The 18,512-nt window shown below is 37.7% G+C and overlaps 3 protein-coding genes across 4 annotated transcripts; 1 reads left to right on the top strand and 2 right to left on the bottom strand.

Moving 5' to 3' along the window:
• Window positions 1-662: 662 nt before the first annotated feature.
• LOC144634615 (uncharacterized) lies at window positions 663-8,789 on the bottom strand. Its single transcript, XM_078493634.1, has 4 exons — window positions 8,676-8,789; window positions 7,135-7,172; window positions 5,723-6,012; window positions 663-867 (listed from the first exon to the last, which is right to left on the bottom strand). Exons 2-4 carry the CDS (start codon window positions 7,135-7,137, stop codon window positions 705-707), a joined length of 456 nt encoding a protein of 151 aa, XP_078349760.1. The 5' UTR covers window positions 7,138-7,172; window positions 8,676-8,789; the 3' UTR covers window positions 663-704.
• A 1,339-nt stretch (window positions 8,790-10,128) lies between these two features.
• On the bottom strand, window positions 10,129-15,873 carry LOC144635166 (endothelial differentiation-related factor 1-like). Its single transcript, XM_078494234.1, has 6 exons — window positions 15,739-15,873; window positions 14,431-14,482; window positions 14,136-14,213; window positions 12,873-12,955; window positions 11,653-11,746; window positions 10,129-10,632 (listed from the first exon to the last, which is right to left on the bottom strand). Exons 1-6 carry the CDS (start codon window positions 15,814-15,816, stop codon window positions 10,568-10,570), a joined length of 450 nt encoding a protein of 149 aa, XP_078350360.1. The 5' UTR covers window positions 15,817-15,873; the 3' UTR covers window positions 10,129-10,567.
• Window positions 15,874-15,972: 99 nt separating this feature from the next.
• LOC144634939 (NF-kappa-B inhibitor-like protein 1) lies at window positions 15,973-17,768 on the top strand. Of its 2 annotated transcripts, none has more exons than XM_078493999.1 (2): window positions 15,973-17,379; window positions 17,426-17,768. In XM_078493999.1, exon 1 carries the CDS (start codon window positions 16,272-16,274, stop codon window positions 17,364-17,366), a length of 1,095 nt encoding a protein of 364 aa, XP_078350125.1. In that variant the 5' UTR covers window positions 15,973-16,271; the 3' UTR covers window positions 17,367-17,379; window positions 17,426-17,768. The 2 variants fall into 2 exon arrangements, with proteins under 2 accessions (XP_078350125.1, XP_078350119.1); XM_078493993.1 differs by having other exon boundaries at window positions 15,975-17,405; window positions 17,453-17,768.
• The last annotated feature ends 744 nt before the right edge of the window (window positions 17,769-18,512 follow it).

Genomic DNA, 18,512 nt, shown 5'->3' with positions numbered 1-18,512 from the left:
AGTGCTTGCTGAGACCTCTTGTAATCCACAGACACGTCTTATTATTATTTGACCAAATATAAAGTCTCCAGAACGCATTTCTAACTAACTATTTAACAAATATATTTCTAATGATAAGTTACTCCTGGGCGGCAAATCTAAGAGCAAGTTTCGGGAGGGGCGGGGGATGGGTGTGCCAGTATGATATCAACTTTATTGCCATTTTCAATAACCAGTAGTAATATAAGCGGTTTACTTTGGCCTACTTCCTAGTTGATTTATGTCTTATCTGTTGGTATGTCACACTGGGAAGGGAGGGGCAGAGGGTGGCTGCTTTTTGCAATCATGGAATAATCTTTTGATTCAACACAAATAACTACATGGCCATCAAAGAAAAACATTACAGATTAGTCAGTTTAAAGAATTTACCATGAAACACAACAGTGACACTGTGTAGCTATGTAATATTCAGCTCTTAACTCTTGTGTTTTTGACTGTCTTCTAGGAAGAGTAACTGGGACATTTCCCTTGTCACCAGACTGGTCAGCTTAAATCCAGGGGGGGGGGGGGGGCTGGAGGGGGCAGGAGGGGATGGGGGGGGTTTATAAATCACAATGTATCATTTTGTAAAAAGCACTTTTGAAGATACCTACGATTAAGATGGACTAATTGATTACTACATAAATCTTCACTACAATTTATTACACGATATGTTGAACAGACACTTATTTCTTTCCAGACATCAAATCCTTCACAATATCTGTGTAAGACAACTCATCACTGTCATTTGCTTGGATGCTTCCACTCAGACCTTGAAACATCTTCTTCAAGTATTCTGCGGTGCTTCCTTGTAATGTCTTCCTACTAATGTGGCAGTTGTCTGAGCACCTGAGGAATGTCAAGGTGAAAAAATAAAAATAAACAACTAGTCAGTCACTGGTCTTTGGTACTGGAAATCACATGTAAATAAACATTGTAAATTCATTAAACATTGCAAACCAATCCCAGCACAGTATTCAGATCACATGTACGCAACTGTACCCAATACAAATCAAACAATGTCATTAACTTTTGATACAGATCTTTACTGAATCGCATAACAATACTTTGCATGCAAGTTTTGTGATGGTTAGTGCACTGGACTTCAGACTGAGCAATCTGGGTTCAAGTCCTGGCCAGGGTCATTGTTGGTATTGTGTTGTTAGCTAAGACACTATACTGTACACTAGTAGCACTAGTGCTCAGGGCCCGGTTGCATAAAAATACTTAAGATTATGTGGGATTTTCTGCAGCCATTCCCTGTGCTCTGAGGGGTTTTCTCCCATGCTTATAAGGATAAATCAGGAGAAAATGTACTAAAGAGCACTGGAAAAACCAAAACGCTTTGAAAACATTCACCGGAATGCAGAGAGCTGTTGCAGAAAATCGCCCGTAATCTTAAGTATTTTTATGCGACTGGGCCCAGGGCTCCTATTGATAGCAGGGTGCTTTTAAGTCTCTGAAAGGACTTCCCTGAGCTTTATAACTAAATAAAGGTGCCGTAAAAACACGCAGATAAGCCGCACCTTTTTTCCAAAAATCTTTGTTCGAAATCGAGGGTGCGGCTTATCTGCAGGAACATTTGGAAAAGGTGCCGAAAATTTTCGTGAATTGACACTTTCATGGAAAGGTATGCAAATTAATAGTACTTAAAACTGTAAGGGGGCACTGGTGATTGCTTTTGCAAGTTTAAAAGCCCCTAAAAGCTGTTTGCAGTGTCGACGAAGGGCCTATATTTTCAAGACAATAAATAGTGATACACCACGGGCGTGAAACTACCATGAGTATTCGCGTGGTAGATGCGGATCATGGCCTACTGTTTCTTTCCCGTTTAGCACTTTGATGGCAAGTTAGTCAAACTGATTACGAAACTCTTGATGCAACAAGTTTATCTCCAGCAGAAGGATCCTAAATCTCTTTTTATCGATACAATAGCAACGAAAACCCGAACGTCTCCATCTTGTTTTGCTTGTTCATTCTTGCCCCAGTCCCATTTTCGCGTCCGATCAAATTCCTGGTTACTAAGCTTCGAACGTTTTGCAAACACACGTTCTTGTTGTCACACAAAAATCCATGGAAAAACTGTGTTTAATGAAGAAATACCTGTCAACAATACCGGAAAAAGATCACCTATATGTCAAAGTTGGTGTTCATTATATTAAAGAGCTGAAATTGTGGGTAAGACTGAAGTACTTCCGTTTCAATGTTTAGTGAGTTTACGTTCGATGAAGAAGACTTCTGAAGACTCGACTTTGGATTTTTTTTATTTACTTTCAAAAAACTTTTTTTCCAAAATTTGAGTTGCTAAATTTAGGGTGCGGCTTACCTGCGGGTAAATTTGAGTTGCTAAATTTAGGGTGCGGCTTACTAGGGCCCAGGGTGGGTTACACTATCAACCAGATAAATTGCAATCCAGTGGGTAAGTGTTGACAAAACAAACTACCAGTGGATAGCGGTATCTATCTATGAGGTACAGTAAAAACCCGCGAGTAATTAGAACCTATTATTTTTCAGGTTAGCCTAAACAGGTTCTTAAATAAAGGGTTATTTACACAAATTTAGGCTAATTTGGTTCTTTCTTAATTTCTGAAGAAAATTATTTCAATATTGTTATAGAGATTTTAGTGGTATTTGGTCTATTCCTTGTATAAAATTTGCATATACCACATAAGTGCTTATGTAAAAATGAAGCACTAATCATTAAGAATATGACATGATATACATGTACAATAATGCTTTGTCCAACTTATTTCCCAAAAGTAAACATTTTTAATCAATTTTAGAAAATAAGAACCTGTTTCCAATTTGAGGCTAAATCGGTTCTTATAAAAATGGTATTTAATTTGCAAATTTTAGCCTATCAGGTTCGTAAATGTTAGGTTCTTACTCGCGGGTTTTTACTGTATCTACTCTCATAGTGCTTCATTCCACCCAGGGCCCAGGGTGAGGGTAGCAAAGGGTTTATGCGTGACGCGTGAAAAGGCCAAAAATTAAAACGTGACGCGTGAAAACAGGCCAAAAATTAGACCTTGACGCGTGAAAATAGCTAGAAAAGGCACGGGATTCGTGAATTCTGCTGTTTCAAGTATACGTGACACGTGAATTTGGTTAAAATTTGTGCGTGAAATGGGATGACAACACCCCCTTTGCTACCCTCCAGGGTGGGTTACACTATCAACCAGATAAATTGCAATCCAGTGGGTAAGTGTTGACAAAACAAACTACCAGTGGATAGCGGTATCCACTCTTTAAACAACTGGGGCCAGGTGTTTAAATGGGCACCAATGAATTAAATGCTGGGGGGAGTAACCCTGCAATGGACAAGCATCCCATCCAGATGAGTGGAATTCCCAGGGGTACTCCGGGGGGGGGGGTTGAAATTTTCGATTCTGGGATTTTTTCTGGGGTATGGAAATTTACCAAGTATTTTTTTAGGTGGCTTGATTTAAGTTGGGATTTTTGGGGGTATTAAAAAACAATTTAAAGATAAATAAACAAACACAAGCATTCAATTTTTAATGTTTTCTTTGTGTTATGTACACCATTCCCCCTTTCTGGAAATTTAAGGGTCAGAAATTTGGCATGGGATTTTTGGGGGGGTTAATGTTTGGTCCAGGAATTTTTGGGAGTTTGTTGGAAGCCCTAGCGTTTTTTTGCCCCTATTTGATCATCCCTGTCACTTGAAATCCCGAGTACCCACCCTGGGGTGAAAGCTTGTAAATTCTTAATTTTTAGGGGATGATATAGGCATTGCTTTATGTCACGGGCTGTCAACCGGTTCTGTTTTGCGCATCCAGCCAACCAAATAGGACTGGGAACTAACTACAGGAATAATAGACTACGAGCAGTCCCTATTTTTTCGCAGAGTCCGTCGAGCTTGAAGCGAAATTTTTTTTCGAAGAGTTCATCGAGCTTATAGCGAAAAAATTACGCGCGGGGGGAGGAGGCGGGGCAAGGCGAGAAGCGAAAAAAAATAGGGACTACCCGCAAAGCCACAGCGTTTGACCTTTCACGGCCGAGTGATTTTTGGCTTCGATTTCAAATCTAATTTGCCGTGTCCAATAATATTTCCGCATTTTGACGTACTGTCAATTGACACTGCTGCACTTGGTTGGGTTTGTCACGTACGCATCAAACTCAAAGCTTTTTTGATGAAGCGTCTGCAAAGTTTTATCTCTGGCGATTTATACAGTTCCAGCAATGTTTATTTTTTAACACTGATTCACCTCTATGGGCTACTTAATGTAAAGGCAGCTTGATGTAAGTGTTTAAAGCGCTTCTGTTTGTTTAAATTTGTTTATTCCCGGCTTGTAATTACGAAGCTCGCGCAAAACAGCCGTTGTCTTGTTTACGAGCCTTGAATTTCTGTGGAATAAAGCTACTTTTGGTTGAATTCTCCTCTCTTATTTTCGCTCCGTACTTTGGCGGCTTGCTGCTCATACACTGAATTAAAAATGTTCTTCGGAGATGCAATTTTATAGCGACAAAGTACGATTCAAGAAGCGATTTCGAGAGCTCAAAAGCTCCCGCTCCCATCGCTTCGCAATATGACATGCAAGTGTTAACAACGTATTGACATCTTGCTGTCAACTTTCCAAGCGTTAGCCAATCATATTTTTGCGTTGTGAGAGCAACGCATAATTCAAACACTGTGGCTTAGCGGGAAGCCCCTATTTTTTTCGCTTCTCGCCTTGCCCCGCCTCCTCCCCCCACGCGTAATTTTTTTCGCTATAAGCTCGACGAACTCTTCGAAAAAAAATTCGCTTCAAGCTCGACGGACTCTGCGAAAAAATAGGGACTGCTCGTAGTCTACAGGAATAAATGAGACATGAACAGTGATCAAGTTAGCACAACATGAAATCGCCGCAAGAACACAAAGCAAGATACTCCTGGGAAGTTAGAAAGGATTGACACAAAGTGTAAACGAAAAAGACTAAAGTTATATTTAAGGTGTTTCAACAAACCTCTGTACAATAATTATTATTGGCCTGTGTAATGAAATGACACCAGGTCTGGGATTCAAACCTGGGCCACATTACATGCTTTTACTATACAGATTATTAATGAAGATGAAGTGTTCAACATGACACAAGCATGGGACAAAGAAAAATTCTGAGTCCCCGACGGGAATCGAACCCATGGCCTCCCAGATACCAGTTGGACGCTCTAACCAACTGAGCTACGAGAGACTCACTGTTGAGCTGGGCCATTTACTAGGTTGATATGTGACACTCGTCCTGCATACTGCTAGGATCAGCAATGTCGAATTCATCAAATTTGTAGTAAATAATAAAGATGGTACATTTTAAGCTCGGTAATAAATAATGAAGATGAAGTGTTCAACATGACACAAGCATGGGACAAAGAAAAATTCTGAGTCCCCGACGGGAATCGAACCCATGGCCTCCCAGATACCGGTTGGGCGCTCTAACCAACTGAGCTACGAGAGACTCGTTGTGAGCTGGGCCATTTTACTAGGTTGATAAGTGACACGCGTCCTGCATACTGCTAGGATCAGCAATGTCGAATTCATCAAGTTTGTAGTAAATAATAAAGATGGTAAATTTTAATTTTTAATTTTTAATTTAGTTATTAATTTTTTAATTTAGTTCTTTTCTCCAGTGTTTGGGGGCAGGGACAAGTATGGCTGTTTTACAATCAAAATAACAATTAATTTTATTAATTATTAAAATTTCAAGCTTACCAGTTTATAAAAGCCAGTTTCTCCCTCTTTCCATCTTTGGTTTCTATCCTGAAGTCAAACAGCACATACTTGGGTTCCGCTTCACACGCCACTAATCTATCTTTCAATTTATTGTAGGCTTCCTCATTCTCTTTTGGTGTGCAGTCTTCGGGAAATTTATCTCCAATTTCTTCAATAACCACTTCCTTTTTGTCTTTGATTGACATGATTATATAACCATACTTCTTCTTGAGTTTCATCTCATTGAATTTCTGGATGATTTCTTCATTGGCGGTAATACCAGACATAGCCTGCAAAAAAAACAAAAAAACAAAAAAAAAAACAAGTACAGTTGATCAGACAAGCTTATGGCTGATAAACACTGAGCATTAAATTGACAAATAAGTGAGGCTCAAAAAAGGCTCAAGATAATTATTTGCAAAGTGATATTTGAAGAAGATTCAACAATCTGCTAAGTGTTAACTACAGAGGTTCACGATGAGGTAAATATATTTTTTTTGCAGCAACCATGTCACATTTGCAAACTCGTATATTGCGATTTACCACACAGAAATATTCATTTTTACTGTTATTTTCCATTCATTTACATTCACACCATGATGAAAACTATCACTTTCACCTTGATAATGTAAGCAACATTAAAACATTGACGGCATTTAGTAAACCATTAATCACACTGCCTGTGTGCATTTTTTAAGGTTCTGTTGGTCACTTTTTCATTATCAATGTATTTAATTATTGCTGTGCAGCAAGAGAAGTAGCCATTGTAATCTTGATTGCAACATCTTATAAGGGTTTGAAATTCGATTTGATCAATTTCCATTTTGTACCACATCTCCTCGTGTTCCATTTTCATTTTGTGTCTCAATGCCTTGCAGTGAGCAGGAAAACATGGAAACATTCGACAAGCAAAGAATTACATGTTTTTACCACCAGAGACATTTTAAATAGTTTTCATCTTATATTAGCACTGACAATGCACCACTTTGGAGGTCTAACTGTAATGGAATAATTCCATAGAGTATGAAATTAATTTTCAATATTCAGAGAATTAAAGCTTTGCGAAATAACACCACCTCGAGAAATTTTGCTGATGAAGTTTTAAGAGCAAGGGTCCTGCACGACTTTAAACCAGCCATATACTAGGCAAATTTGTAAACTCACCGAAGAAAATTTGATCGCCAGTGAAAACCATTAAGGTATATAATAAACCTTGACAGTGGTATAGCACATTCCCAGTCCTCAGCCAAACATGGCATAAAAGCTCTATAATTCCCCCCCCTAGCTCTAATAAGACCCCCTCTGGCAGCACCCCCCCCCCGTCTGAAGGTCGGACCCGCCACCTTAATACACTTTACAGTAAGTACAGTAGAATGCACAGGTTTCAAAGTGTAAACAGAACAATGACTTACCATAATGACTGAGTAATATCCTAAGCTTGGACTGACTCCTAAGATTATTAACAAAAAACAAACACTTAAAAAAATCACAAAAATTAGAACCCACAGAAACTAAGTGCCACACAGTAAGGCACCCCCCCCCCCCCCTCCACTAAATAACAGAGGTACTAGATCAATCCCAACACTGCCCACCCCACTGAAAGAAGTTTGTGTCATTTGGACCAATGTTTAGCTGATTTTCATAGTAACAAGATTTGTAAAATAATTGATACCATGCATATTAGGCATATGCTCCTGCTAGATGTCTGAAGGTGTTTTATGTTAAGTTAACAAGCTTAAAACTGTTCTCCTTGCAACTTGCCTCGATTTTGCAAAAGAACAGAAAATTGTTGATTTATGTTAACATATGACATATAAAAAAAAAAGTGAGAAAATAATTTTTTTTTTTTGTGTAAAAAAAAAGATTTTTTTTTTGGGGGGTATATATAATTTAGATAAAAAGATATTTATTTTGTTTTTTTATTTATATATAGAGAAAAAAATTTATTTTAATAAAAAAAAAAAAAAAAAATTTTTTTTCTTTTTTAATAATAATTTTTTTTTTCCCAACTTTCCAAAAAAAAAAAAAAAAAAAAAATAAAAAAAAAAAATTTTTTTTTTTAAAAAAAAAAAAAAAAAAAAAAATAAAACCCCACATAAAAAAACCTAAATTTTTTTTGCTAAAAAATTTTTATTTTTTTGGGTATTAAAAAAAAAAATTTTTTCCAAAAAATTTTTAAAATCCTAGGTTCTTACACGCGGGTTTTTACTGTATTTTTTAAGTGAAATTAGGAGAACTCCAAATGCAAAGCACAGACCTTGTACATGTATGTATAAGGCCCTTCAGCACTTTAATATCATCAAGCAGGCAATGCATAAGCAGACAGGAGCGCATATCAAAAGTTAGCTAACACAATTACACTGTACGTTTAAAACTTACAAATACAAAGTTCTGATCTGAACAAAAAACTGTGTATATTACACAAACATTTACGGTAGTCTGTATTACATACGATTGCGATCTCAGAGGTGTAAGCTTATGATCAATACTTGGAAGTCTCTATAAATGTTACAGTTGAAGTGATGAGAAATTAAGTAAGACCCTCCGGTATTGAGCAGCATAGAAGTTTTAAACTCTTGGATTCGGATCAGGCAGAAATGTCGTGGCGTCCCGCCCTTTGGAGCTTATTCAACTTTCAGCCGAGCGTAAAGAAAGTAGCGAATCGAAACAAAGTGAACTGCTCGCCAAGACTGCAGTCCCAGACATTTGTTCAGCTCCCCTATGCTACAAGTACACAGCATTACACCAGAGCGTATTCAGTAAATACCTTAACATACAAAATTGGTGACTTGATCCCAGAGGAATAAAACAGAACGCGCGCTCTCTGTCGGGACGCGCGTGTTGAATGTTCATCGGCCGCAAAAATTCCGTTCCATGAATCGTCGATTTGCCTTACAACGATATGCATAAAGTTACAGTGATAATAACAGCAAAGAAGTGGCATAATCCTTACCTAAATTTGATTCTTTAGCTTTAATTCGCACGTAACAACCACCACAGCTGCTTGAGGCAGGCAGATCAGAAAAGTTGAAACGAACTGAATGTGGGAGAGGCTTGGATATGACGTCACAAGAATGGAAAGTCAGTCAACTGGAAAACTGGATTGGACTTAAATAAAGAGGACGGGCAGTGATGTTGATCAGGGAGGAGTTCTTAGATAAACGTACCATCTGGAAATGGCCTAAAATTTAGCGTGGCTGCATTGATTTTTTTTGTTTTCAAGAAAACTTCCTCCATTCTCACTGATTGATATGTCACGCACTCACCAACCCCCTGGTGTGTTTTGTTTTGGCCCCTCTATCTGTTACGCTCCTCTCTCTCTTGATGTCTCTTGAAAGGGTGTCCGGTTCGTTCCTTGTTCGGGTCGTGCCTCGCATTGTTGTTTATGTTTCGTACCATGTTATGATGTTTGTATTTTCCTGTTGTTGTCCCTGTATAAGGTTTTTTGTTCTGTTTTGCGATTTAGTTTATCGTTGACTTTTTTACCAGAAGTTTACACTATACAAGCTTTTTAAATTTCCCAAAATAATTTATGTACCAGAAGACAGATTTACCCACTGTGATGTTGGCCCTGTTTCTTTACTTCTATTTGTATAGCAGGAAAGAAAATCGGCCCCAATTATGATAGCTGTTGCAATACATGTTTTTGGCCGAATTTTATTTATTTATTTATTTGGGCTCTCGTAGCCAGACGATATCTTCTCATGGAGAAAACCTCTGAGGCAAGGATAGCACACTGGGCACTAATAGTGGAATATAGAGTGCGTTGTAAAGTGCAGGAATAAGCTCATTGCATGACATGGTCACTTGACCTTGTCAATCATAAAAATAGGTGGTAGCACAAACTGGTTGCGAGAAATGAAAAGCGAATGATGAAATTTGTTAGGTTGCCAAGGCGCCTGCCAATTTTAAGAGTGCTGATGCTTCAGCCCCGGGGGGGGGGGGGCGAAGGGATACTCAGGTATGTTTTGAGTGGGTATGTGCCGCACGGGTCTCCAAAGTAGCACCTAGTTTAAGAAAGAATTTGCATCCAAAATAATACCCCTTTCTAGAAACCGTTAATTTTTTAACACCCCGTTTTGGCGGCTGATAATTTGAAACTTTTGTGCTTTCAAATGTTATACCCCGTTCTAGAAATTTTTGTCTCTAAAATAGATACCCCTACCAGACGGCGAGCCCAAAATCAGGACCCCATTGGCAGATATGCAAATAGGTATTTTGTGGGTATAATGCTTGCGTGGATAGAGTAATCAGTATAATGCTTCGTTTTAAAATTACATCTTGGAAAAACCATACCAATTTTAACTTTTGACCTTCTTTCTGGAAAAAAAGGGGAAGGGGTTGGTGGGTAACTTGCATCATGCATGGGCTCCACGTGCACTGTGCAAACCAGCAATGGAACAATAAACATTTCTACTGTTTTATTTTCTAAACAGATTCTAAATTTAACATTTGTTAGCTAACTGTATGGCCACAACAATGACAAAAATGTTAAGTTGTTACATCATGCATTTTAATAAAAAAGCCATCAGGCAACCTGTAGCCTTAAGTCAATGTTGGCAAGAAAAAAAACAACCTTCAGCAATTTTCAATTATGTTTTTTGTCAGTATACGCTTAGTTTATCTTATTTTAATGGCAAGGAGTGAAGTGATATTTTAACCCTTTAGTCCCAAGATCAACATATAGATTCCACATACATAGCCTTTAATGCAACTTTGGAGAACTTTCATCAAAACTGTTTTTAAAATAGTTTGGTGCTAAATTCTCCTAACTTGCCTGTCTAAATTTGTTGCAAGAGGTTAGGAGAAGTTAGGAATAAAGGGTTAATGTCATTTTATTGTATATCACTTCTTCCCCTTGCCACCAGGGACCAGCGGCATTCCTTTTTCTTTTCCACGAAGCTTGATTCCTGAAAATAAAAAATTCACATTCAGTAATTGGATTACCGTAGAATTCCGGTTATAAGCCCTGGGCTTATACAACTTTGTAAGGGGTTTTGGGTGGGCTTATAAGCGGAGGGGCTTATATCCGGGAGGGCTTATAAGCCGTATGAAAAAAATGTTTCAAAAAGAGCCACGGGAGTGTTGATCGAAATACGTTTTTAAGTTGAAAACGCATAATAAAGCAACATTTAGCCTTGTTCAGTACTGTCATCCGGCAGAGGGGGGCTTATATCCGGGGGGGGGGGGGCTTAAAAATCGGATGTACTTTTTTGTTTCCAGGTAGATGGGCCTATAACCGGGAGGGCTTATAAGCGGGGGGGGGGGGGGGGGCTTATAACCGGAATTCTACGGTATACTATTAGGAACCTCAGAGAGGTCCTTCTTATCTACAGATCTAGTGTAGTTGCTCAGGGATTGCTAAAGACAGTATTTGGGGGCCAGCGATTTTGGAGGATTAATTTTTGTAATTCAAAATTGTGAATTTTTTTCAGGAAATTCCTGCATTGAAAAAATTATTCACAGAACTAGTGCCAGTCTCAAACCATGCATTATAATTTCATGCATTCCAAAACACATAATTTAGTCATTTCAGATGATTATTTTTTACAGATGTGAGAACAGATAAGGAATGAACCAAGACTTACAGCACATGTGCAAATGAGAAATGTATTGCTATCTCTTTTAATCTCCCCCTCGTCGCGCGCTCCCGGGTGTCACCTTGTAACACTTTCCCTTGGTAACATGATCGTCATGTATTCCACATTAAGTTTGTTGACTGTGTAATTCACTATCCTGACTTGATGACAAAAATAAATTCTCCAAAATGGCCACAATATAAATTATTATAACCACAGTATTTAGCTGAGAGAATTTGTTTTATATGTATTGTGAGATAAGAATCAATTCATTAACATATCCCAGTCGTATCAGCAAACAAATGGAAGTCATAACCTGAAAATCAGTGAAAATGTTTCACAGTAACTCACCAAGTGTTCGTTCAAGTTTCCCCAGCACTTGATTGTTGGGAATTGCTTTGCCAGACTCATAATCCATAACAATTTGTGGCTTTTCATTGATTTTCTGTGATGTATAACAAAATACACAACAGAGTGAGCAAGAAACAATTTCCTACCATCTCTGTACTATATGACAATAACTTGTGAAATGTGCACTTGAATACAATAACAAATAGCTGGTCAAAGCCATTCACAAAATTAACTTAGTGACAACTGGTGTCAAAACAATGCTACAACCAGCAGCAAAAATAATTCTAGATTATGTAAAAGGGTCTATTATATATTGTTCTCTGGCAGTCTGGCATTTTAAACCAATTTTGAGTGTCAATCTGCGGGCACTTTCTTTATTATTTGACGGTTTCCAGTTAAAAAATTTATGGCACACTCAGTTTCAGGAGAAAACAACAGCAATTTATGGTCTTAGAAGAACAAAATATGGCGGTCTGCTGACTGAATGATCTCCTTTTATAGACCTTCATGTAACAACAAAAACTCTGGATATAATCCTGGGTGACACGCTTAGCAGTGAGAACAACAACCTCTTGTTCAAAACACTTGTTTGAATCAAATTACATGTAGTTTACTTGATACATTTTGGTTTTACCCTGATTAAAATGTAATTCATGGCTTGGTTTTTTTTCTCTTCCAAATGTCATAACTGGTGTGCATTATTGTATTAAGTTGGTAAGTGCTAACAAGCCAAGCTGACCAAAATAAATACCAGCAGTTATTGCAGTCATCTCCCATCTGAAGTGATCACAGTATTAGTAATCTCCCTGAATGGGACGCTAGTCCATTGCAGGTTACAGCTTACTTGTTCCCATTTATCCTCCTGGTTCCAGTTGTTGAAAGGGTGAATAATGCTATCCACCAGATAAATCACTATCTAGTAGATAAGTCTTAACCAAACATAGTACGCTATCCACCGGATAGTGATTTATCGGGTGGATAGCATTATCCACCCTTTCAACAACTGTGGCCTGGGTAGGAAAAATGCACCCTGAGAGTAAAGTGTCTTACCCAATGACACAACACAATTTGATCTAAGCAAAAGGCTTTAACCCAAGACTGCTTTAGAACAATGAGCCAAGGCCACTATGCCTCATGCCCGTGCTTAACTACCTGTACATAGTCTACATATTTAAATAATTAACAATATTGTTAAATTAAAAATAGCATGTTTGTCTTACTGTTGCTAAGTCCTTCTGTGTTAATTTCTTCTCCATTCTTGCCTGTTGAATGAGCTTTCCAACATCAAGTGAAACTTTTTCATCTGCCAAATAAGATATAATGTTTTCTTATTTTAAACGAGTTTCTAACAAGCACCACCCCCAAAAAGCGCCGCCCTCAATAACCATCATATCAAAATGCCAAGAAAATTGTGGCATTCTTTCAAGTCAATACAGTAAACACTAGTGTAAGGTATACTGTCAGTGTATTAAAAAAGTCCACTGTCAGAGTATTGTTAGTCCACTGACAACCCAGAGTGCTCTTGCGTGGGGGTCAACTGTCTGGTTGTGTTCCCATTTTTTTTGTTTAATCCATTCATTCAATAGGTGTTCAATCTGATGTGGATTTAATTAAACTTACTTGCTGGTAGTGTGAGCAAATTGCTTTGCCAGAAAATCTTTTTCTTGCACAGGTTCTGATGTGCATTTGCACATCAGAACAGTCAGTCCTAGAAACTGTCTTTGCAATGAACAGCAAACTGACAGTGATAGTACCCAAAGAGAGTCCTTCACTCTGATAAATACAGCATGCATTCACAGATGCAATAAACAAATGTTTCCTTATGAACTGTAATTTGCGAGTAAATTAATAAAATTAAGCTTTATTTAATTTGTGCAATGTCCAATCTAGGATTTAAATTATGGAGGACAATAATACCTTGATGAGAATTTTTCAGTGGGGACATTTCTCTTTAGTACCAGCACTATACCATCAGCATCAGTACTTTGATGTACTGATACCAATGTACTGCAATGAAAGAAAAAAAAAAAAAAAAGGACTTTTGAAGGGTAACACAATTACTGGTGTCCCAGTAGTTTCATTGTGGCCCTGAATATTTTTTTTATCTGTTCCTTGAAGTTCACAATAATTATTTTTCAAGAGCCAAATTAACTTTTCATTATAATAGCGTCAATTCTCTCCAAAAGGAACACTGCTGGACCAGCTCCAGCTGTTCGTCTTAGAGACTCAGAGGTGCCCATCTTTACAGTAATTTAATGACTAAAAACAGCAAGGACAGGGCCAACACCAGGTGGTTAGGATAGAGTTGACTGTTATATTATTGGCAAGTATCACACGTCCATAAAGTGACTAGTGCTACTTCTCTCTGCATACACCGCCTATGGGGTTAGCAGAGAAATGCCATTCCATCTGAAGGAAGTTATTGTAAGTTTATTTACCTCCGTTATCTTTCAGTAATGACTACTCATTTATGCAATACTTACGGTGTAGTTCTTCTGTCTCTCTGTCAAGTTTAGCAGAGTCTTTGTTTGCTGAATGTTGTTTGTTTGAGCCGCCACCATCTATTTGTAAGTGCAAGAAAAACAATAAAGTTGTTGTTGTTGAGAATATTACCAATACCAATACCATGAATAAGCATGTGGCTTTAAAAACAGGCCAAAAAAATGAAGAAAAAAATGTCGAAAAAATCAAATGTGGGCAAAAGAAAAAAACCCTAAAAAGTCATATTAATATTTATTGAGTTTAGTTAAATGCATTTTGTCTTGGCTATCAACTTACATTTTTGTGTTGTTTCTACTTGACCTCCATGTCTCTGAGCTGAAGCAACAGCCTATCAAGCAGAAAAAAAATATATTATCACAGAATTGTTCATTTATCTTTGTCTGAATGAAGCGAAGCATAATGAAACAAAAGATAAATGGTTTCTTGAATTCCCAAGCACATGTACATTTGTCAGAAGTATGTTGTAAGTGCCGGTACGTGATTATGCGAAGAAAGTGTGGAATGTAATAAAAGTAGTTAGTATAAGTATGCCGAACAGTAAACAAGTTTCATTGTGGATTTTCAACCTTAGCGGACAGTTTAATTTTGTTAAATTTTGTCTCTGTTACGATTTCAGTCTTTTATTTTCCTGATGATCGGCTCGTGTGACTTGGTTCAGTTTGTTTATTTGTTTTTGTTTACTCATTTTCCTTGGCCAGGTCAGATGTATATAGTTTGTTTTTTTATTGTCCAAGTGTAAACTATTGTTATTGTTTGTTTACTGCCGTCTGTTGTATGCAAGGATTGTGGTTTTGTTTTACAGTTAGTTGTTTAGTTCAATAAATGGGCTAAGAATTGTCTGCTTATCCCATACCGCATTCTGTTTGTCAGTTGTTTGGGTGCGGGGAATTCAAGAAATTTGCACACTTTTGTTGTTAGTTCGTATTACGCATGTACCTACTAATCTGCCTTGGATGGGTGCAGGGTTAAAACTTGGCAGTCACACAGTCCACAGTGGCGATTAGAATCAGTCGCTATATAACTGGCTACCGTCAGGAGATATTAAATTTACCACAACAACGTGCAGTATGGAGTGCATTTAACTGGAATAATTTCTTCATGGGTATGGAATTTGATGCCAAATTCTTAAAAAATGCCAACCCCTACCAATTCCATTCAAGCCAGATTGATAGGTACAGGACATAATACGTACATAAAATGCACCTTAACTGGCAATTCAGATTACCGGTAATAGTTAATGAACAGAGATAGGAAGTCCTCTGTTTAGCAGTGAAACAAAAGAAAATGAGGTTTGGTTACTATTTCCTACTGGTCATACATCTGAATAAAATAACATGGTATTTGCATATTTGCCTTAAGCTTACATTCTTGGACAAAAAAGTTGTAGTCACCGTTTTTCTTTCATTTTCATACGCATAATTTATTCAGAGCTTCTGCTTTTTCTGGTGGACGTCCATGAAAGTCCAAGGTTATAGTGGTACTTTACAACTTTTATCTTTAATTCACCAAAGACGTTGATGAGCTTGATATTACCTTCGAAAGCTAGTGCTACTAGGAAACATTCTGTCGTACAAATTATGTTACCTGTTTAGATTTCAATTCTGCCGCTCTTGGCGTTTTCTTTTGAAGGTAAGTAACCGAATCCCAGTCAGATTCCGCCATTTCTCTTGTTGTAAAAAGATAAGTGTTATGTTATTTTGAACCAAGTCAGTACACTCTGTGACCTTGCAGTGAAATCGAAGCATCAAGCATGCGTTACAACAACCCGCTGGCCTATCTACTGCAGGCTCACATTGCATCAGCGGGTGAAACAAAACGTCAATTGGAAAACTTTCCTTGGCAGATCAATCTGGATATTGCTGATGAAATATTTTTTTTTTGAAAAAAATTGGACACGTAAAAAGTGATGGATACAAAATGTAACACATTTCCAATTCATGACGAGCTGCAATGATTTGGCGTGATTTGGCGGGATGTGACGTCATTAGTTCGTGAAGGAGAGAGAGGGGACTGGACTCCACAACTAATATGGCCGCCTTGTGGTTGTTAGGCTCTTTATATAAACTGAAAAACTTTTCCCTCTTCTCGCGAGTTCTCTAGCACTGAAACTTCAACGGATGGGTAAGTCAACGGAAGAAAAGCTTTTCTATTATATTAAGACAGGGAAACTACATCGTGTCCGATCTCTTTTCAAGAAATACGAACCATCGTATTTGACTGCCTTCGTTGATCGTAAGGGAAGAACTCCTCTGCATGCTTGTTGTTTTCTCGGCGATGATGCGATAATGAGGCTGCTGCTGAAAAACGGAGCCGATGTAGAAGTTGCAGACAGCGATGGGAATACGCCTATTCACATTGCTTTGAAATATGCAATACAAACAGTGCGATTCTCCGCATTCAATGACTTGATTGCACCATTACTGAAAGTCTGTAGTCGCCATGTTCTTGACATGGAAAATAACGAGGAGAAAACACCAAGAGAATATCTAACTGATTTAAAAAGAGCGTATGCTCAACGAAGGGAGGAGGAAGAGGCTGAAAGAAAACAGCAGAGGCGAAAGCAACACGAGGAGAAGTCGGCAAATATGGAGAATTTAGAGTGGGAAAGGAAACTACAATTTGAAGCAAGCCAAGAGGACTATTGTTATAATTATAGTACTTACAGCGACGATGACTGTCTTGAAAACACACAGGAATCTTATGATGAATGGGCTGATAGGATAATACGTGAAAGAAGGCAAAAAACTGCATCAAGTAAACAACAAGAAACAGAAACAAACAGGCAACAACAGGAACAAGAACAAAAGGCAAGAGAACGAACTAGAAAACTTGAGAAAGAACATGAAGCTTACATAACACGTATGTCTATCCAACGTCAGAAATTAAAACTAACGTCATCATTAACGGACTATGAAAAGCGTTGTCAAGAAATATTCCAGAGTAATTCAACGACAAGCCTTAAGTTTTTAGATTTACCGTGGCCTTCAGAAGGGGACACAAAAAACATGATTGATCTTGTAGTGAAATGGTCAGAACTGAAAACAGACGAAGAGAAAAAGAAATTTCTGAAAGAACAGCAAGTGAGATGGCATCCAGACAAGTTTCTACAGAAATGTGGAAAAAGACTTCACGTTGAAGACAGAGAACAAATAATTGAACAAGTGAAGGAACTTTCACAAGAAATAAATGCATTATTAGAGGGTGAAGTTTGAAATTTTTAATTGAGTACGGGCTATTCGATTTTATCCGCCCTATCCCCCACCAGGGGCAGAAACTAAGAGATCCATTTTATATCCACACCCCCTATTGATGAGGTAAGTCAAAATTTACCCCCTAAGAAAAAAGATTAAAGTGCCGACATGATACCCCCCCCCCCCTTCAGAAATAATCAGATTATTTAAAACCCCTTTTAAAAAAGCCAACTTTTTCCTAACCCCTTTGAAATATTCAAAGATCAAAAATGATGACAGGGCTTCCCCCATCAGAAATGACTTTCAGAGCCCCTTCAGAAAATCTCATCTATAGGGGGGAGGGGGGATGGATATGAAAATGGAATGGCCCTACTAATAAATACTGTGGAACATGTTTCATTAAAACATCTTTATACTGTAAAATGTTGTATTGTGTTCTGTCATACCCTAGGAATACAGCTTCCTCTACAAACCCTCAGAACTTCTGATTGATTATAGGTGGCTGTATTTTTCTCAATCAGTTCAGATGAAATCCCAGTCTTAGACTCCCCCTGGAGGTTGTTCTTGTGAAGATTGCATGTATCCAGGGCCAGCAGACAATTTCAGATAAAGTATAAAAGTTTATCTGAAGAGTCAAAGCTTTGTGATATTCACAAGGGTAAGTTAGATCAACTAAGGCAAAGGCAATATTTTGGTTTAATTTAACAAATATTGGCCGGATGATGGTTTTTAATTCAACCAAAATATTGCCTTTGCCTGAGTTGATCTAACTTACCGGTATTCACTATTTACCGGTAGATTTAACTTTTATCCTTTATTAAAAAAATATGATTACTGTTTAATTCTGATAAGGATTTGCAATTTTTGAAGGGGGAGGGGAGCTTTATTGTTGGAAATAATTTGCGTTTTTTTTTTAAAAAAAAAGTTTTTTCTTTAATCCTTTTTTTAACCCGTTTTTTTCCCCATATTTCCTTTAATAAAAAATTTTTTTTTATTATTTTTGAAAAAAATTATCTGCTAACCAAACTATTATACCTCAAATAAATAACTGGGGGAGGGGGCTGTTTTCAACTCCACCTTGCAGACCCAGCGTTTATTTGGTATCCAGTGTTTAAGGTATGATGCTTGATTGGAATTTTCAGAAGGGTTGGGGGTCCATTGGAAAAA

This window comes from Oculina patagonica, chromosome 1 (assembly GCF_052425735.1).
Source record: "Oculina patagonica isolate OP01 chromosome 1, crgOcupat, whole genome shotgun sequence".
NCBI lineage: Eukaryota > Metazoa > Cnidaria > Anthozoa > Scleractinia > Oculinidae > Oculina > Oculina patagonica.
The sequence above is the reverse complement of the archived record's forward strand: the minus strand, read 5'-3'. Positions and strand labels throughout refer to the sequence as shown.